At 37.9% G+C, this 22,116-nt stretch overlaps 1 protein-coding gene across 7 annotated transcripts in view; it reads right to left on the reverse strand.

Annotated features, from left to right (window-relative positions):
- The window catches only part of PACSIN2 (protein kinase C and casein kinase substrate in neurons 2), a 53,921-nt gene that overhangs the window by 20,196 nt on the left and 11,609 nt on the right, over positions 1 to 22,116 (reverse strand). For all 7 annotated transcript variants that reach the window (XM_059846129.1, XM_059846126.1, XM_059846123.1 and 4 more), the window contains exon 2: positions 5,944 to 6,054. In XM_059846129.1, the coding sequence (XP_059702112.1) occupies positions 5,944 to 6,003 (60 nt within the window). In that variant the 5' untranslated portion in view covers positions 6,004 to 6,054. The remainder of the gene's footprint in view (positions 1 to 5,943; positions 6,055 to 22,116) is intronic.

Consider the following 22,116-nt stretch of genomic DNA (forward strand, 5'->3'; position numbering starts at 1 on the left):
AAGTAGGTGTTTGAAACACCCCTGCAATAAATGGGCTCCATGCTGCTGATGTTAGCAGAAAGTCAGACCTAGAGCTCATTTAAAGTAAATGCCTCCACAGAGAGGGTAGCTGCTCCTTTTGATGTCTTACCTTGCAAGATATGCATACACTTCCACTTTGATCTCTAGGAACACTCACTGATTGGCTTTCTTACGTTCCCAGGTATGTAACTGAACAAGAGCATTGGTCTCACCTTGCCCAAGGCATTTTTCTTTTAATAGATCCCTGATAGTGATTACCAGCATAAGGCTGGAGCTTAATAAACAGAAAGCAAACTCTACAATGCATTTTATTAATTATTAATATACCAAATTCCTTCATAGACATTCCAAACTGCTCCAGTAGGACAAGGCCAATAGGCGCTCACTTCTCATGCCCACTTCTCCTGTTTAACTAAAGCAACACAATGTCGGAACTAACCAGTTTTTGGACTGGTCTATTTTTGGATGGAGAAAGTGCCCTAGATGATTATAATGCATTTACAGCAGTCATGCAAATGCTTAAACTCCAAGTGATAGATGAGAAAGAAATAGAAATGCTTTCAGACTACCTTTTCCACTTTCCCTTGGAAAACCTGCTGCCATCCTGCCTCAAGCTATCAGAAACAATCTTTGATTACCCAGAGCACATCATCCTTGTCACCCAATTAACACAGATGAAGGAATCCCTTCTTGGAGCATATCAACAGGATTCCTCAGTCTCTAGGATTTCCACACCCAGAGAGAGTAATGAGCTTAACCAGACACATCAAGGTACATTGAAGCTTGACAGAAAAATAAATTAGGAGAGTGAAATTTCCATCACTTAGATAATTTAAGACACTACTACAACGGAAACTCTGAAGAAATCCTCCAGTGCTGTTGTGGGAATTACCCTTCAGAAAGTCTTTTCTTAGTATTTTTGCAATCCTTTGTTCTCTAAGCAAGCTATATTAAAACACATACGAAATTCTCCGACTCCTAAAGTACTTTTATTGACTAAACACCTAAAGAAATTAGAGGTGAAGAAAAGGATTTGTTCTACTGAAAAGGATTTGTCATCCTGCTAGAAGACAAAAAGCCTTTAAGTAGTATCTTGAGTTTACCAAATACAAAAAACCACTTCCATTTAATTAAGAAAGCTGCTGCTTTTTCTTTGGCACACTTAAAAAACATGTATAATTTTGAAAGCCTGTTTTTTTACTCATATCAGCTGATCTGATACCAGATACTACCCCTGCCTAAGCCTTGACCTACCCACATTTTTTGACTGCCAGATCAACAGTAAGCCATCACCATGAACACAAGTTCAAGCAGCAACTTCTCCAATTCCCTTTCAACAAGACAGCAATTTCCCAACAACAAATCAGAACCTGATAACAATATCTGTGTTGTAATAAAAACTAGTAACCTTTAGAGGAAACAAGTTACTATTTGTATTGTATTTCCAGCACTGAACTTAACTCTAAGTGCCAGAACTGGAAATTTCCATGAACAGTATTGAAATAGCAACTTAATAAAAAAAGTTTAACAGATGAAGTAACCTGCATTAAACTGCTCCATGGACAGTCTGAGCATACGCAACCAGACAAAGTTAGAGTAGTAAATCTACTACCAGGCAACTATAGTAAGAAACCATAGCAAAGGCAGTGACAGTTTCAAAAGAAACCAAAGCCTTCTAGAGTCAGCAAACTGATAGAGAACAAAGTGTTTCACGTCCTAAGGACAATGAAATTTCTGTCAACAGCACTGGCAAAAGCTTTGAAGTTCACTTATCAACATTTTATTAGGTATGGTTCTCATCAGATCAACAGAATAACCAACTTTCAACAACTAAAAATGTTTTAGTTTCAATAGATATACAGTGAGCAAAAACCAGCCTTGAAAGTCAGTTTTTCAGCTAGGTCCCACAGCCAGCTACCCCAATCTTTCCCAAATGCCTTTAAGAAAAAGATGGGCTTTGCAGCACAGTTCAAAGGTAAATAAATCTGAGATGTTTTAGAGTGTGAAGGAACAAACTCAAAACTGACACTTCTGTGCCACAGCCAAGTTTAAATACATTCACTGCTTTCAGCTGTGGCACTAAAAACATATCAAGGTGGCTTTTAACACACTGCAAGCTGACTCTGAAAACAAAGAAAAAACTTTGTGTCAAAAAAACAAACTACTGTCAAAAATCTTGAAAAATCTCTATCAAGAGTATAAATGTCAGAATCTGTAGCAACCAACTTCCAAACTGATTAAGAGTTCTTTACTTCCTGTGAACCTGAGGCATGAAGCACTCAGCTGACATTCCAGAGGCACCACAGCTTTTCTAATCAAATCAAATCAAACGCATTGATCAAAGCTGTTTAACCCTTTTCAGAAAGATTAAGACTAGAATTCAAAGTTGCAGTCTTCAGAAACAAACCAACCAATTCAGAACATATAAAAAAGGATGGGTTTTAGACTAAATAGCAGTCAAATTTAGTTTGGATAGATGACTCCAAACCAGAAGTATCATGGAATGGCTTGGGTTGGAAGGGTTGTTAAAGATCATCCAGTTCTACCCCCCTGCCATGGGCGGGGACATCTTCCACTACCCCAGCTTGCTCAGAGCCCCATCCAATGTGGCCTTGGACACTGCCAGGGATGAGACACACAGCTTCTCTGGGCAACCTGTGCCAGGGCTTCACCACCCTCACAGGGAACAATTTCTCCCCAATATCCAATCTAAACCTGCTCTCTGTCAGTGTGAAGCCATTGCCCCTTGTCCTGTCACCCCAGGCCCTTGTCAAGAGTCTCTCTCCATCTTTCCTGTGGGCTCCCTTCAGGCACTGCAAGGCCACAATGAGGTCACCCCAAAGCCTTCTCCTCTCCAGGCTGAACAATCCCAATCCCTCAGCCTTTCCTCCCAGGAGAGCTGCTCCCTCTAATCCCCTTGGTGTCCCTGCTCTGGCCTGGCTCCAGCAGCTCTCTGTCCTTCCTGTGCTGGGCCCAGGGCTGGATGCAGCCCTGCAGGGGGGGCTCAGCAGGGTGGGGCAGAGGGGCAGAATCCCCCCTGCCCTGCTGCCCTGGGGCTCTGGGTGCAGCCCAGCACAGGGGGGGTCCTGGGTTGGGGCAGGGTCAGCTCTCACCCACAGCACCCCCAAGTCCTTCTGCCAGGGCTGCTCCCTGTGCTCAGCCCCAGCTTGGATCCATCACACACAGGTATTGTGTCCAAGACATCAGCACTTGGTCTGGTTAAACTTCATGAGATTCCCATGGGCCACTGCTCAATCTTGTCCAGGTCCCTCTGCATTGTCACTGCACCCTCAGCTTGGTGATATTTGCAAAGCTGCTGAAGGTGCCCTCAATCCCTCTATGCCATTAATGAAGATATTAAATACTAGTCCCAGTATGGAACCCTGAGGGACACCACTTGTAACTGATGTCCATTGGCATTCTGAGCCACTGACTGCTTCCCTCTGGATGCAACCACCCAAGTAATTCCTTTTCCATCCAGCAATCCACCCACAGAATCCATGTCTCCCCAACTTGGAGAGAAGGATGTTGTAGGGGACCATGTCAAAGGCTTTACAGCAAGCCACATAAATGACATCTTTGCCCTTTCTCTTGCCCACTGATGGAGCTGCTCCACTGGAAAAGGCCACAAGGTTGGTGATGCAAGATTTGCCCTTGGTTGTCTCAAATCACCTCCCTGTCCTCCTTGTGCCTTATCAGAGCTTCTAAGAGAGTCTGTCCTATGATCTTCCCAGGCACAGAGGTGAGTTTGACAGGTCAGCAGTTACCAGAGTCCTCTTTCCTACCCCTTTTAAAGCCAGGTACAATGTTTCACTCTTTCCTGTCACCTGGAATTTCACCTGATTTCCATGAGTTTCCAAGCACCATTTTAACAAGAACAATCTTTGTGGTTATACATCAAAAAAGAGAAAACACAGAAAAATCTATAAGGAAACCAAGTGCTTGCTATACAGAAGTCTAACATTTCCTCATCCAAGGATAAAGAAAGGTATGCTCATGCATTATACATTAGTCTACTGACACTGCTTATGAAACAGACTGCAGTCCTGACCTTTTGGAAAGAATACACAGACAAGTCCAAGGTAACAGACTTGAGTAGTAGTGTTTACAAAATGATGTAAAATAAGTCACCAATAGCACAAACACAAATAAGCCACCTATAATAAGCATCAAATACATTTAAACAAACCTTCATGAAGGCCCTCATTTAAGGTAATTGCCATTTCTGATCATCCTTTATTGGATTTAATTATTTGAGTTCAAATTTGTCCAAACATAATCATCCTAGTTTACAGAAAATTTCATTCTTATTCACTCAGCTTTTATGTTTCCAGACATGATTATTTGATGGAAGACAACAGCTTTGTACAGAACAGCCAGCCAGAAATCATGTTCTACTGCCAAGTATATGATGCACAACACACATCAAAATATCCCAACACACATCAAAATATCCCTCCAGAATTCTTTTTTCCTGACTGCCTCCTCATTTTATTTTGAAACACTTCTAGCAAGCAAGCCTGCTCAGGAAGTTGCCTCAGCATAAAACAAACCACACAGTAAAACTGAGGTTGGAAGGACCCTCTGGAGATCAGGTAGCCCAATCCCCTGCTCAAAGCAGGTGTGATAGCTCAGATTGCTCAGGATCACAGCCAGTTGAGAGACACCTCCAAGAGCAGCAATTCTCAGGGTTCTCCTTTCGACCCCTTTTAAAGCCAGGTACAATGTTTCACTCTTTCCTGTCACCTGGAATTTCACCTGATTGCCATGACTTTCCAATTATAATTTAAACAAGAATAATCTTTTTGGTTGTACATCAAATGGTCCCACAGGTCTGCAGTCATCCTACAGAGCACCCCTACAACAAAAGGGGTCAAAGCTTAAAATGGGAGTGATTTTAAAAGAACTTCTTTACAAATAAGAGAGATATGTTTAACATAATAGTAATCATCTCCTCAAAAAACTGTACTCAACAGATCCTCACTAGCATTAGGCCTTTTAGAGAATATACTGAAAAAACATGGGAGATCTGCATCAAAATGTAATATGCTGTCACCACAAACAGCACAGTTTAGCAGACTAGAAAAGCTTACATTTCATCAGGTCGCCAAAATCAAGCTGTGTAACAAAGATCTCTGGTAAATTCAGACAGGTTCGCCCAAGCCATTTTCATGTTTGCTATAGTTCAAACTCAAAAGAGCTCCCTCTCAAATGGTAGAAGTTTGTCTGACTGAATACAGCTAATTTGGACAGTATACTTACCTCCAATTGTGTCAGTATTGTCACTGCCAAACCTTTCTTTTTACTCAAAGAAAAAGAGTTCTTTTTGTGAAAGTATTTCTGCTTTATGAATTTTCCTTTCTTCAGGGCTTAAATTATCACAGCATCTGAAAGTCTCTGTCAGACTAGGACAGCACAAATTGCTGATATTACAAAGTACTTCATATTATCTTTCTGTATGCATGCTTTTACATTGAGATAAGAATAACTTGTCTCAAGAAAGTTTACACTTATATCTAGATACCAACAGGAGACAGGCAGTGCACCCACACAGTATCTTACTTTTGTAATTTATGTACACTTACAGTAGCTTGGAACAGTTACTTCAGATTTAACACTGAGCATTTTTAAAGCTACTCACATATGGCCTTCCTTGACAATAAAAATTGACAAAGGCTCAATTCTGAACTCCATACCATACCCAAGTGGATGATCCTCAAGTTTGTGCCCATTAAAGCCATCAAAAGAAATAGATCAAAATCCAAAAGGTAATTTCTACCCTGAAGGCTTTTTCTGCAGATCACAATAACCAATGTATCTTGTATTGCAGCTCTCTCCACAATTTACAGTGCACAAAAATCAGATTTTCTACAATACAAGTAAAAAATAAAAACAAAATATTGAACAGAACATTTGGATTACCTCCCAGAAGCTATCACTAGAAACTTCTACTCCAACGGAATCATCATATGAGCCAGACATTGTTATATATGAAGAGCTTGTAAGTATTCAGAGCTTAAAGACCTTCAGAACCTGTAAAAAAAAAAATTATAGCATTATTAGTGGAGTCTTGAAGTTACGAAAAAAATTACCTTAAGCAACTTCATTCAGTATTTTGATATCTAGAGACGCCAAATAAAAACAAGAGGTAACCACACAGGGCATTTTGGAACAGAAAACTTCTACCACACAGTTTGTGGCTCTTATCTGACATTGGTTGTCCAGAAAACACTCAATGCATCTGCTTATATCACATTTCACTAGACTCCTGAGTTCATTTAATGATAATTTAATGACAAAATATAATTTAATGATAAAATTTCCTATCATAACCAAAAGAAAAGACTGAGCAGTGAGATGCTTACTCATTAACTACTCCACTTTCAAAGCATTCCTACAAGACAATCAGCTGACCTTTGCTTCTGCAACAGTAACCTGCACTGAGTCCTATTCCTTTTCCACTGGAAATCTGTTACTCAGTGAAACCCACCGGAAATATTTAAGGCCAAAATTTGTTGATTTAAATAAAAATAAATGTCTTCTTATCATTGTTCTATTTGAGCAAAACAAACAAACAAAAAACCCATCAGCTCCGAATTCTGAGCTTTATTAGAAATAAGTCATTACTTTAACAATTCAGACATTTTCACTTTTACAGACACAGCTGCAACGAAGAAAAATATAATCTATCCTCATCAGCAGTCATTTATGAATGACTAGATATGAGAAATGTTAGGGTTACCTTAAACTAACATGTAGGATTAACGTCAGAAACATTACTGAGACAAAAATCCAGGCACTTGCATCCACAAATGCAGTTTGTGGGCTGGAGACCAAGAGGTAGGAGAGAAAGGAAACAGGTGGCTTCCAAAACACACACACAAATCCCTGTCTGATCTCTGCAGATATTTCACCAGGTTCCCCTGTTTGGATGTCTCCTGACAAGTTTATGTCTAACTACTACCAGGGATATATACAGGTAAATAGATTTTACCACCCCTTGTGGGATGAATACTTTTATCAGTAGACTGTAAGTTGAAGCTCCCTCTCTTTTTTTTTTTTGCCCTGTCAATCTTGCTTCCCTTAAAGTACCATGGCTCCTCCAAAAAGGGGCTGAAAACATCTCCAAACCTGACCTTGCTGCCCAGTGGTTATGACAAGCTGCTGAGAGAAACAGCACTGAAAGCCTCCCAGGCAAGGAGAATTCAACACTAAATTAGCATTTCTGGGATACACTGAGAATAACCATGCCATAAGGGTAGGCATTCGTTCATAACAAAACCCAGCTACTGAAACAAAATAGTTCTTTGGACAGTTGCAGCACAAACAAAATTACTCTGGCTGGGAAGACAAGATATTTCTCCTTATCAGTTTTTCATCCAATTCATTTACGTAATGCAATTCACAAAAAGTTTACATAACCTTAATGCTGAATATGGAACTAAAAACCACAACATGAACACCAATTGTTAGAACTCTATTTTTAAAACACAGCCAAAATATATTAATGGTTCTAGAAATACATTAGGGGCAAACTAGAAAGGAAAATCATATAGAGGCAAATTATTTTTACATATTAGTGTAACAATCTTCAAATTATGTTATTAGTAATTACAAAAAATCCTAGCTTTTCCACCTGTGCTTTTACTAAGCCAAGAAGGAAAAGTTTAAACACTATGCAATTGTCAGATTCTCTAGCAGCACACCTTTACATGGAATGTGTTCTTTTCAGATAAATTTTGTCCCCTGCAATTTTTACAACACATTCAGGAAAGCATAGATTACATCTGTGATAACACAAGTGTATTTTTCCACATCCTTTTTAGATAGCTATAAAGCAGTATAAGGAGGAAACCAAACTGCAGTGAGCTTGCAACTAGCTGGACCAATTCATAAGAATAGTTTAAAATTAAACAGCCAGGTATGCCATGCAGAACGAGGCAGGAATGAGACTCCGAAGGTTGTCAGGAAGGGTTAGGGCAGCTCTTCTCTACAGCAAGATCTTTCAACCTAAGTGTTCACTGTCATTTGGAAGAGATCTGTCAGCTGCCAGTTCAACAAATTGGAAAAAGAAAGTCTGAAGCATAAACTTAAAGAAAAGTTTCAGGACATCCCATCCAGTCATCCATCCCACTCTCCCAAACCACACTAGCAGTATTTTTTTCCCCTCCAATTACAGATAAAAAAAGACAATTAAAATGTTCTGAAGTTATAATACAGTGTCCACTTACCTTTAACAAAATAGCTTAAACCATATCATTCCTGCAAATTTACTCTGAAAAGTTACATGGAAAGACTGAAAAAGCTCAAACACAGAAACATTTTCTTAAATGAAGGAACAGGTTGTGGTGACTGGGTTTTTAAAAAAACCCTTTTATTCCTCCTCAACTAGAACTACATAATACATGGAGTTATCCTTTCTTTCCATAGAAGCATTAAAATGATCAGCACTCAGGAAATACTGATGGAATTAAGGTTTTAATATGCCAAATACTATGCTGTGAGAAAGTATGAGCAAGCGTATTTAGGGAAACATTGTGAAGTCATAGCAACAACTGGTACAGAAAAACACTGTTTTTTCAGCCCTATTTAAAAATAAATTGTATACTGAGATAGAAACATTAAGTGGTGCGAGTCATGCTATCCTCACAAAATAGAATTATTACAGAAGCCACGCCTTTAGCACATTTTTTGTCAGGGTTTAGTCCTCCCATCCTCCAAGTGAATTGGCAGAGGTTTCACAAGTAAAGTTCATTGCACTGGTGGTTTTTTTTTTTTTGTTGTTGTTGTTTTTGGGTTTTTTTGGGTTTTTTTTGTTTTGCAGGGTCTTCCATTTTACTATAAAAGAAAACCTATGAACAAGTACAGATGTCACATAAAATCTAGAAAATTTAGATGGATACACCAAGAAAGATGAGTTCTGCACAGATTCTCCACAAGTGATCACCTGCATCTCACAGAGCTGTGGGTTCTTTGGTCAGCTGGATTGCAGCAGAACCAATAACTCCATAGGAAAGCACAGTGCCCACACCCACTTCCTATATTCTCACAACAGTTTGGCTTCATCCACTCTTTTTCTTCTCATTCCACAACTCATGGCACATCTCTTTAGTGCCTTTTTCTTGTCCCCCAACTGCTAAGCAAACAGTAGCACAGTGCTGTAGCCACCAAAAACAGCAGCCCAGAGAAAGCCTTACCAGTTCAGAGCCCCTGCTGCCTTTTGTCACAAGCACACTTTAGCCACAAGAGCTTATATAGGCTAAAAATAAGTCACAAAGTCCAAGTGCAGAAAGTAACTCTATCCTAAACAGTACATACTGTAATAGCTACGGAAATGATGCAAACAAACAAGGCTCCAGTTTCTTGGCCCTGACTTTTAAGCAATTCTTGTAAATTAGGATACATTGATCTTTGCCACAAGGAAATGGGCCTTAATAAATAAATGTGGCTTTTTTTTTTTTTTAAGCTTCCTCTCAGGGAACATTCTAGCCATGCTTTATGCTGCAGACCTTGAATTTCTTCCTCACTGCCAGGGCCCCACTGTGTGAAAAGAAGTGCTATAAACATCCTGAGAGCTTAATACACAAGGATTTTAGAAAATATTAACTAATAATGAGCAAGCAGACCTTCAGATACCACACAAAAAAGCAGCTTAACACAAGATGCTGTCGCTGCTCTCAAGAAGTTGGTTTTGGTAATACTTTGAAAGCAATTTGCAAAATTCCTAGCTTTGCTCATGTTGAAATAATTGTTGGTTTTTTTTTTTCTGTGCAACAAGTGCACACTGTTAAGAAGCCAAAATAATCCAGTCAATCTCAAAATTTCTCGTATGGCATTTTTCAACAGGAAGATGGGAAAAAGCTTTTAAAGAAATCCTTAAACCCACTCAGGCTTTTAATAACAAATAACTTTGATGAACTCTCACTGTGAAACAGGTAGGGTTGTTTAAAGTGAGATTTTAACATTCTGACTTCTTTTGGAAGATTATGTTTATTTTGAAAATGTATTTCACTATACTCAAAAAGACAGCATTAAAAAAAATCTAATTACAGTCCCATGTACAATAGGCTGCTTTAAAGCATTGCAATCACTAAACTGTGGCCCTAGGTGACAAACTGGTCCTCAATAGGGAAACATCTCAGAGAGACACAACCTTCCAAGCATGATCAGCACAGGTTGCTCAGGGCTTTCATACAGATGGATCTTGAAAACCACCAGGGATGGAGATGGCACAACCTCTCTGTGCAACCCAGTCCAGTGATTAACTATCCTGAAGATGAGATAAAGAATGAAAAAAATGAATCCATACTTAGAAAACCAAATGGTGTTGCCATGCGTTTTCTCCAAGGACTCTAGAGATGCAAGCTGAGACAGAGACAGTCTATGCTCTAGAAGAGAAACGCACCTGGTCCCATTATCTTTTAAACTTATTTTTGGAATGACAGCATTTGTCACCATAGATCTGACTCATCAAGATTCCAAGTTTCATGACTAAGGAGTGAATTACTTATGTATAAGGTCATGATTCAACTTCAATTAGCTGCTCCTAAGAACTTTCAGCTATCATATTTTTCCTTATTATTCACTGAAGTCTCAGGTTTTGTTCCACATAGAATAGGAAGGAAACAATACTTCCTTGTACAGAAATAAATATAATCTATGTTTAAGTGTGAACTACTGTGGTTTGCTACCAAGTGTACCTGCCCAATCTCATTCTCTGGTTAAATAAAGCAATTTAGATGTTACTTTCTTTTCTATTTTGTCCAAAGAACTTGCTCTGTAAGAGTTCCCATTTTCTTCAAGGTTGGAATCTGTTTACATAGAACAAAGTGACATAACTTCTTTAGCAATATTGTGAAATCATGTAACAAAAGCTGTTAAGAATCACAGCTACTGACACTCTGAAATCTATGAATTAATATGAAAAGTAAATACAGGAAAAAAAGAATGGTTTGGTTTCCACATTCAAGTGACACCAAAAAGTTCCAGCCCCGGGTGCAGGGAAGAAATGCATCAAAGCATGATTAATCACTGCTACTCAATGCTGTGAAGTCTTCTAACTGCAATCAGTAGATATAACAGCATTTTATTAACAGAAGTTAGGCCTTAGATTTTCAAAGGTAGAGTCTCAAATTGATGGCTTGGGCCTAGCTCTTCTTCAATCTATAAAATAGGCAGGACAGCAGCCTCCTCCACAGGGATTTAAGATAATCCCTTAGTCTCCACTGAGAAAACAACTACAGCACCAAACACCAGAGAAAAGTCCATAAAAGGAAATTGAATCACTGTTTCTTGGGGAATTCAGCCTCTATGTTATAGTTGGCAGAGCCATGCACCAAATGATTTTTGGAAAGAAGTTGACAGCAACCTATTGAATGAACCGTGAGCACTAAAGGAAGGAATCTAGGAAATGCATGCTGTTACAGACTCTGCAAGCTTATTTCCTACCAGGCACAATCCTCTGAGACTGAGGGCAATGTTTATTCCTAGATTTTCTAGTTTGGATAACTAAATAATTTGCCACCTAGAGATTTCTCAGTTAGCAAATAACATAAAATGACATTAAATAACAAAAAAGCTATCAGTTCAAAATCGTCATTCATAACCCTGAGTAACATAACCCTCTGTACTTCTCAATTAAGGAAACCCTGAGTTAAAGGTTGCTTAGTTCACAACAACCTCCTTGGTATTGGATTATATTTGCCCATGCCCACATCTGTTAAATGCTGAATGTGAAACCACTGAAAGTAGCACACATTCACTGCCCTAAATATACAAGCCATGAACACACATTTAAGCCATAGTTTCAGCACACATCAGAAGATCACTAAAGAGATTAAACTTCTGTGATAATTACCACATGTAAAAAAATCCCCCACAACTCTAGTGAGGAGACAGTCTCTAAAACTGAACTCTTCAGGCACATTAACACTGCGTGATGCAATCCTACAGCAGATACATTTCACAATGCATAATAAAAGAAGTAAGAACAACCATTTTGGTCATTACTGATTATTTTATTAAATAAATGAAACTTAAAATTACTGATCAAACAATTGGAATAACACACAGCACAGAAGTATACCTGAAACATGAGGCAACGACCCAATATTCTCAAGAAGACTCTCAGCCTGCACATTTTGTTTCATCCATGTAAATTAAAACCTCATTCTCACACTCCAAAGAAGACTGGCAGAGCCCTGGAGTTAGCAGCTCTTATCTCCTGTCCTCCCTCCCCATAATTAGTGGCCAGACATGCTGGTTAGACATGTTGCTGTTACACATGCTGGTTTTTTGCACATTCATGACCTAACCATCCCTAAGAGCTCCCACATGCTGCCAGCAGAGCCGCCCTCTGCATTTTTCCAATTAACCAGGAGACACTTGAAATAGCAAAACTGACTTAAGGGAAAAAGAATTTTTTATTCTCAGCTTGACAAGCCAATGAGTGTAGGTGTTTTATTTTAATTGTGCAATTTTTGTTCTAACCAGGGAAGCTATTAATTGCCTTCAGAGCCTTTGCAGAGGTTTTCATTTAAAGTTAGAGACTGACTACAGAAATTATTAACACTGCAAAACACATCCTTTAAATGGCATAGATATACCAGCTAAGATGCAAAGTTGATGAAGTGATGTGGGGAGCTTTAAAATATTTGTATATATTTAAAACAAACCTTAACATTTTCAGACTATTCTCTTTTTTTAATCTGGAGGTATGAGGGAAAAATCCACATTAATGTTTTCTTCACTGCAAAGAAAAAAGTGCATAAAATTTGGCTTTGAGTAAATTTTGCCAGAAAACCAGCTGAACAACTCAGGATTATTTGCCAATTAAAATAACATAAAAAAATATTCTTTGATTTTTCTAATCAGAGGTCTTCTACTGTTTAGGATCATGTGATTAAAATGATAACATGCAGGAAGAACTTTAATTATAGGACTTCACCCTTTCAAAATGTTCAATTTTGTAACGCCTGTGACATCACACACTAATTTATATATCCTGTCAAAGTCTCCCAAATGAAATTAATCATAATATCTTGCCATCCCTCCTAAATAAATAAAATTGAGATAAATATGCTTTTAGGTTTGTTTCAAAAAAAGCATGAAGGCAGTAAAAGACCACAGGTCTTCAACTTGCAAATTACACTTTGTAAGCATTTAGTTAGCAAGAAATCTTTAAGTGTCCAGGTACTTTTAAAAATAAATAATTGACCCTTTAATTCCCTAATCTAGTGGAATTAGATGGCTTGCTATATACACTCATAATGAAAACTTATTTTTGTAAAATGTTAAGGGACATATCTAAAGCATATATATTTCATATTTAGTTTGAGGAGAATTTTACAACAGTGCAAAACCAAGGAGAGTGCAGAACAGTGATACTGATGGAATCTCCAGGAGAGGAACCATGAAACAGCATTTACAGCTGCACTGACAAAACAGTTGCAGAGGGCAGTGACACGCACACAACTGTTCTAAAACAGTCTATAATTAAGAAGCAAAATCAAGCATTAAAAGAAGCACTGCCTCAGACATCAAAACTTACTTATGTGACCACCCAGCAGGAACACTGCTCTACTTCAAAACAGAAACCTCACAAAAGGACACAAATAAAAAGCAATACAACAGCCATTCTAGAAATGGACGTGTGTTGTGGACAGCAGTATGAGCCCAGAGCCATCAATTCAAACATGATAAACACACTCCCTTACATTCAAACAAACATTGCCAATCATCACACTTAGCCAAAAATACTTTTGTATCAGCTGTGACACAGTAGAGTATATTTTGGTAGGAAAAAGCAACTATGACAGTTTGGAAAGTCATTCCACATTCTGTTTATAAGCTATTTACCTAAAAAGGCATGCCTTAATTCACTTGTATTTTTTCCAGCTGTGGAGCCGGGCAGCATAACTGCACAGATAACTACAGTACCTGCACAGCACTGCCCAACCTCCATTTCCACAAACACAATTCTCTCATCAGCATGTACTTTAGCACTTCCTGTGGGCTGAGGAAAACCTTGTAGCTCAAGCTAATGTCTTTCCTCCCCCCTCCACACTGCAGCACTCAAAATAACACAGGGTTTTCAGTCATAATATGATTCTGTATATCTGCAAAGCTGAATATTTGGTGTACTATAACCTTTAGGTAAGACTACGGGTGGCCCATTTTAAAGGAAAGTATTTTTAATCATACAACTGGTTTCAGTGGAGGACAGTGTTTTTAAATATTCCAGTGAAACACGTAGGCACACTTTGCAGATGCGTCCCTTAGGAAACAGATGTGTTGTTTCAGTGTTTCATAGTCAAAAGCTGTACTTTTCCATCTCAGGAAATCCAGGGCTGTAGTATTAATTAATGAAATACTGACATGCATTGAATAGAAGTGTATCAAAACCCTTAAATGAAGGTGAAACAGGGCAGTCTTCCTGAATCTCAAGGTGGCACTGAGGAGCTACTTTTCTTTATTTGAGGAAAGAACCAATTCAGATACCTCACTTGAACCAAATTCAGCCTGGTCTTTAACACAGACTTGTTTTCAAAGCCTAAATCACTGTTAGAAACTATATCTGTGCATTAACAACATGCCAGAATACCCTACTTTCTGCTTATCTTAGAGAGATACAGATGGCTATAATTGGCAAAAACTAGGAAGGCTGATTGGGGCAGAGGAATCTGCATGGGTGAGCCCATGAAAATCTGTGAAGTTTTCTAGTACGAATGAATTTTTCTGTCACTTTTTAAGAGATATAAATAAAATGAAAAGGGGAAGTGATGATTTCCTTACCATGGATAAAGAGAAAGCACAAAGAATAACAGACCTTCCTACAGAGTGTTTCAGAAAGACATTGCTGAAGGTGAAAGAGAAGACCCCCAGACACCCCCAGAGAGTAAACTAACAGACCACAATGTGCTCATGTTGTACTTGATATAAACTGTCCAGAGACATCACATTTCCACACAAAACCCCTTGGAGCTGAACGGATTGTTCTCTAGTCAGGAAACCCAGCAATTTTCTAGGCTAGATCCTCAACACAAATAGCCTACAACACCAGAAATTAATTGCTAGTATAGCTTTTGCTCAAGGGACAGCCAAAGCTAGCAAAGAACTGTACCCCAGGACTTGTACCCTAAAGCAGAAATTAAATGACCACTTCCATAACTGTTGGCTCACATCAAAGCTCTGAAAAGGCTTTAAACGGTAGTTTCTATAATTACCAATTCTTTCTGCAGTCATTATCCCCTCACTGCCATAGCCCTGCTGACAAAAAGCAGGTCAAATCATCATGCAACATTCTTTGACTCTCAAAATACATTAAAGAGTAGTTCAGCATTTGGGGAAAACACTAACAATGTAAAAACTGCTAAAGAAGATGGTCTTACAACTTAAAAGCAACATTTTCAGCCGCAACAGTGTTCAGATTATTCACCATTTCATCAGTTTCATTTTTGGAACTGATACAAAACATACAGACCTCTGCAGAATACAATTCATAAAAGCAGAAAGAAAACAACCACAGGCACATTTAACTTCAACTATCCTTCTTTACAGTAAGTTAAATAAGTAATTATTCATTCAGAAACAATAAAAGATCTGTTCAAGTGTTTAAAAATGAATGCTATGTATGCTACTGTAACAGCACAAAAGAGCATGTGACTGTATTTCATATTTAAGATTAAATAAGATTAATCCAGATTTTAAAGCAAACTGAATGCAGCTTCGAAAGAACTATTAGGAGAATTTAAATTGCTTGGCTGTGTTAAAGTTGAACAGAAGGTTACTCAATACTTAGTTTCATTAACATGGTCACTGACAAAAGAAACTCTTGAATTCTACTTAAACAAATTTTCAGCTCAGTGAATCTGAGGTAAACTTTAGCCAGGACTTCTCATGTTTCTAGGCAATTAAATTTTCTGGTCCTGAATGGCAATTACTGAAACAAGGTCAGAATACCTCTACTTACAACTTAGTAATCTATAAAACACAAGTTGCTGACTTTGTAGAATTAAACATTCCCTAAAAACATGCAATTATTTTGTAATAAATATAATGAACTGGCTCCTTAGCATGTACTACACTCATTAGTTTAAGCTACCTGGAAGTATCATACTTAAATATTAGGATCAGAGATCATATTTTATGGCCTTCTCTGTACATGCAATTTGACAAGGAAAGACAGAATAGGGGGGGTTGTTTGTTTTGGATTGTTCGGGGCTTTTTAAAAACATATGCAGTACACTTACACCTACTTTAACCCTAATGCAACTGAAAAATCAAGAGTTTTCAGTGTGCAAAACAAGGAGCTGCTTTAAAAGTGGCACATGAGATCCAGGTTAGGCAAAGGACAAGGTGAATGTTTTTCTTTGGTTCGCAAAGGTTTCACTAATCTTATTAAGGGTTTAGAGAGGAAAGCACAGCAGAGCAGCCAGGCTTCCCCATGATTTTCAGCAATCTGGATACCTGTTATGTGATCTTACACAGCTCTCAAACACACAAATCACTCAAATGTAGAGCCCCTAAACATAATAATGTGAAATGAATGCTTAAATTTGGTCAACTAACCTTACAAAGAGTAGTCTGCTGCCACTTCTCAGGAAAAGGAAACATTTTAAATTAATGCTTGACCAAAGTACAAGTAAGGTCAGCCATCGACTCTGCAACCTAAATTGGACTGAAGTTCAAGGAAAGTGAGACAAGAGGCCCCATGAGCTGACAGTTCTTGCTCACACCATTACCATTGTGTTTTTGCAGTTAATAAAGCTGTGCCATCACTGATGGTGGAGCACTGAAACAGCAGCATGTAACCTGCATATGGGAAACAATCATAAGACAGAAAAAAGGAAGGAGATAACCCCAACCGAGTTCAATTTAGTGCTCTCTTAAGGGCAGAGTCTGAAAAACCCTGCTGTTGAAAATTCAAGCACACAAGACTAATATCAAGTAAGACTAAAGTTGATCACAGTATTGAAACAAAGTCTTAGTAAAAGCAGGAATTCCACAACTGCCTTTTTTGTCATACATGCTAACTTCTGCATTTTAAATGGTTACATAAGGATTCTCAACCAATTGCTACTAAAGGTACAATAACACACCTTTTTTCTTTTTGAATTTAACTTAACTCATATGTCAGTAACACCCACACTCACAAAATAGCTGTATGATAGTTGTAACAGCTGAGGAAAGCCGGCACAAATAGCTTCAGAATAAAGTGATCAAATTTCTTAAGTATTTACTGCAAATTATTCTACGCGTGATCACAAAACTGCTTCATGTTACACTCCAGAAAGTCTGGAGTCATTATATTCAAATGCAACATAATCTTTTAAGTGAAAGTAGAATTCAATTGGTATTTTTGCACGATGCATAATAACATGAAGCAATCTCAATAGACCAAAGTCAGTATCATGTAATAAAGTCATTCTGAATTACAACATCCAACTTGCACATGCTCAAAAGGAACAGCTTGAGCTGCATTTCTAACACGTACTTTGTGCATAAACCACATATGTAAAGGTCTATATGCACACAAATACATAAACCTATACATAAACTAGAGTTTTAACCTAGAGCTGTTTAACACATTGAGATTTTCAGCCATCTTATAAAAGGCATTACCAGGGTCCACCTCCAAGGGATTTTACTACCTATCACTTAGAAGTGATCTCATGCTTCTGAGTTCAGCTTGCATATCTCACTAGATTCCATACCACATTTGCTTCCCAAGGTTTGTATTTGAGCAGACAGCTGGGATATCCCCAGTGCCTGTCCAAGGCCAGGGTGGGGTGACAACGCACAGACAGAACTGCGCCATGACACTGCGGGCAGGGCTCTGTGTCCCTGCTCACAATAATATCTCAGCCAGTGCTCTACAATAGTTTGTGGTTACTTAAATGAGTCACTTGTCCACATATGAATGCCATTATAAAGCCATATCTCCACATGACTCGTCAGTTAAGAGGCTGAGCAGCAAAGGAATCAAAATAAGGATTAAATGATTCAACAGCTGAAACAGCTGCAAGATGAAAGCTTCAATTATAGAGAAATATTTTCCAAGTTTAACTGAAAGTAAGATTTCTATTTCCCCAAGAATAAGAAAACCAAGTGATGTGCTTATTTAATGAATAATAGATTTCACATTGAACTATCTTTACCTTATGGTAGAATAAAATAGATATATAAGACTTAGAAATACTGCAGGAAAAAGCATTAGACAATTAAGAGAACATGACAGAAATTGCATACAGAAAAATATTATTTATAATCTTTTACAAGCAACACATATGATGCTTTTCATAATCACATTATTTAGCTTCACAATTCAAGTCAAGAGCATTTCAGCTGAGAACACCTGTGAAACTTAAGTACAGACATTTCTCACTTCTGGTTCTGAAGGCTTAAAGCCTTAATATACAAAGTTTGTGAGAAAAACTAGGCCCACCTCCAGAAAATCTCCTAAACCCACAAAGCTAATGCCCCCTCCAGTAATAGACAATACCCATGGTAACTCCTTGGTCACTTCAATCTTTCTGGAGAAGGTGAGAAGTTTCTCAAACCTACAAAAAGAATCCCTCCAGTAACTCCAGCCATGAGCTCATTAACACTTGTTCCTAATAAAGGCAGCACAACAGCTGAAGAGTCAGGGTCACAGGGAACCTTCACACAGTCATGGCTCAGCCGTTTCAAAATTGTTTTGTCCTTACTCCTAAAGCTTAAGGGTAGAGAGCACATGAAAGCACAACTGTAAAAAATATTTTTAAAATATACTTTGGAGTATCTACTAAGGTTATCTCAGAACAGGCAAAGTAATTTTTAAGACAGATGTGTAATTTAAAAAGAGAAGACTAAAGGCACAAAAGAGAGATGGTGAGTATAGCTGTGTGAAAAATGCGTGTTTTGTGATTGGCTTTTCGCAAATGTTAAAATGAATATTATATATGTTGTGTTAGAAAGTAATGCTGTATTAATTCTCTTCACTAGTGTGTTAAATATAGTTTTAGGTTATAAAAATTGTTAAAATAGAAACTGTGCTATGTAGGGTACTTTTTTTTAAAGAAAGGACTTGCAGCGAGATAGCAGCCACAGGACACCTAAATCTTTCGGAGAAAAAGAATTTATTGCTGCCTTATCAGAAGAAACGAACTTCTTCCCGCCTCGAAGGCGCTGTTAGGATTAGGAGGAAGAAGTTGACGATGACCAGGCCGAATCCTGTGCTTGAATGGAATTTATGCATCATGCATGAAGTGTATGAATATGCAACAGGCTGCTGTTTTTAAGGGTTAATCCTTTGTTAACGGGTGTCCTTTTTCGGGCTTGTGCTGCCCAGAAAAAGGTACCCAGACGTCCGTAACTCTTTGTTTTTATTGTCTCATATTGTCTTAATTCAAATTGTCTAAATTATTATTACTCTAATTGTACTATTATTTTTATAACTATTTTATTACTATTAAATCTTTAAAATTTTAAAAAAACAAGTGATTGGTGTTTTTCACAGCTGTAAGGGTTTTCTTGTCATTAAGTATTATTAACCTATGGTACAATATCTGAAGGGTACACAGACAAATACTCCTACAGAGGTTTCCTTCTTTCCTTTTGTGTTTAACTTTAAATTCATTTTATACTGAAAAAAATCTGTGCAACTGCCCATATCTGAAGGATAAAACAGCTGCTTCATCAAGGCAAAATATCTAGTTAATGCCTCAGTCACCCAAAATCATAAAAATAGATAATACACTTAAAAACCAGCTATATTTTACTTCTAAAAAATAGCATTGGTAAAGAATGTGCTATGTAGAGTATTCAAGAGCTTAATAACCTTGATTCATTAGACAACATGCATTTATTCTCTATCTTGTGATTTATGAAACTGAAAATGAAATGTCCAACTCTTGGCACCTTCCAACAAATTGCCAACTTTTTCCCCTTACAAGAGCTATGAAGAATTTGAATATTCAGTATATTTCATGGGAAAACACCTTCATATCTACTTTATATTTATCACAATATCTTAAAAAGCCTTAAGCCATAATTCCAGCTGAAAATGCCAATTTCAAACCAAGGAAGGCTAATGTTTATTTATCCTGTCATGGACCAGTGACTCTTTAGCACTGCAAATCCTGCTCATTTGAGTCTGACAATTGATGATCCAGTTATTGTGACAGAGGACAGTCTAGCAGTCTTTGTTTTCATAAGGAAAAAAATCCATTACTTTTCAGGTCCACAGAAGATAAGCATTAGACCTGTTTGCATTTTTAATGCCAGATTTTAATTGGGAAGTCAACACAATAACTGATGAAATCGGGAAAAAATGAGGACTATGGTGAGGGTCACAGGATCCTGAAAACTAGTCCTGGGAGCAGATGAGGCTGGACTACTCAATATCTCTACAAAGAGTGTTCAACAGCCGCACTTTTCTACAGTAATCAGATCCCACAAGAAATACTTCAGCTGAGTATTTGTCAAGTTATAATGATCACAGAACTGTGCAGCAGCCTGACCTCTCTAGTCCAATCTTTCATGGGAAAGGGAGCCTTGCTGAGATCACCCAGCACCCTGTCCAGTGACAGCTTCACAGTGTTCAGTGGTGGAGACTCTGAAATCAATTATCTACCAATTCACAAGACATTACTCAGCTTCTGAAAGGGAAAAGCTAGAGTGTCATTCTCATGGCCAGTTACATTTCATTTGCTTTTTTATCTTCTGCACACACACAACTGCAGTCCATTTTTCTTTTTTCTTATGCAAAGCTGCACAGATGAATTCTGCAGCCTGAACACCATTCACTAATGCTTCAACCATGAATTCTAATATGTGAAGAAAAGATTTATGGTACTGGTACAATACATAAAGTTCACACCACACTTAATTCATGTAATGACATAGGTCTTTCACTGTGGTCCATTTTAAATGACATAAATTGCAGATACTCAGATAATTAGGCTAGAAAAAAACACTCAATTGGCACACACATATTCAACAATTAGTCTTTGGTATGGCCATGGTACGTCCTGGTATAACTATCCACTGCAGCGTAACTGTATGCAATATCAGAAGAGTCCTACAGTTTTTTCAAATTTCTCCCTGGATGCTTTTGTGAGAATGTGTGAACTATATCCCTACAACATTCACCAAATAAAGACATTTCTAAAGATAGCCTTTTCAACCTAAAAATAGTGCAGCAATAAAGAAGGCCATTTGAACAGGTTTAGTACTGGCTCACAGTCGTGACTAAGTCCTAGCAAAATTAGCTCTAAAATTACTTTTACTAACTCCCCCATGGTTCCAACTAACAATTAAAATGCATCACCACTGCCCATTTTCTGGTGTCTGGAAAGGTGAAAGTCAAAGGAAGACAGCACCAGCACAGACAGGTTGAAAAAGCTCCTCCTAATGTCACTGATACAAAGAAATCAGGACACAATTACACTGGAAGGATCCTTTTCGCTATGAGAAAAACTTCAGGCTCAAGGGATCCAGTATATCAAACTACAAAGCCAGTACTTTTGCCTATAAGATAAAGGCACTGAAAGCTTATCCAATTTTTGAAAACTTATAAATTCATATTTTACAATCCTCTAGTTAGGGCATTTCAGCAGTAATATTCCAGAATATATTAAATGATTTCGGGATTTGGAGGCAAGTTACTCTTAAGGCTTACTCAGCTTAACATAGGTAACAAGTAATTCTGTATCAAACTCTGAATTCCAGAGAACACCAGAAGGAATCAAATAACAAATTCTTAAATGAATTTTCAAATACCTAACTTCTTGCTTGAATATTTAAGTTTCAGCAGCCTAGCTTTATACAAAACTCCAAGCTGCTGCATTTTCATTTCATGTATTTGACATATATATGCCAAATCCCTACCTGTACTTGTCTTTCACCTGAGATGTTTCCCCCCCTTAGGACAGAAAAACAACTGGGAAACAAAACACAAATGTCTTTTTAGGCTTATGTGGGTGGACTTCCAGGAGCTCTTTCAGTATTCACAGCTACACAAATTCTAATGTCAAAGCCTAGGTGCAATATGCTATTCTTTGCACATTCCAGTAATTCTCTTGAGCCGCTTCAGCTGTATAACTAGAGAAAGGA

The sequence above is a fragment of the Haemorhous mexicanus genome, chromosome 5, assembly GCF_027477595.1.
Source record: "Haemorhous mexicanus isolate bHaeMex1 chromosome 5, bHaeMex1.pri, whole genome shotgun sequence".
Classification (NCBI taxonomy): domain Eukaryota; kingdom Metazoa; phylum Chordata; class Aves; order Passeriformes; family Fringillidae; genus Haemorhous; species Haemorhous mexicanus.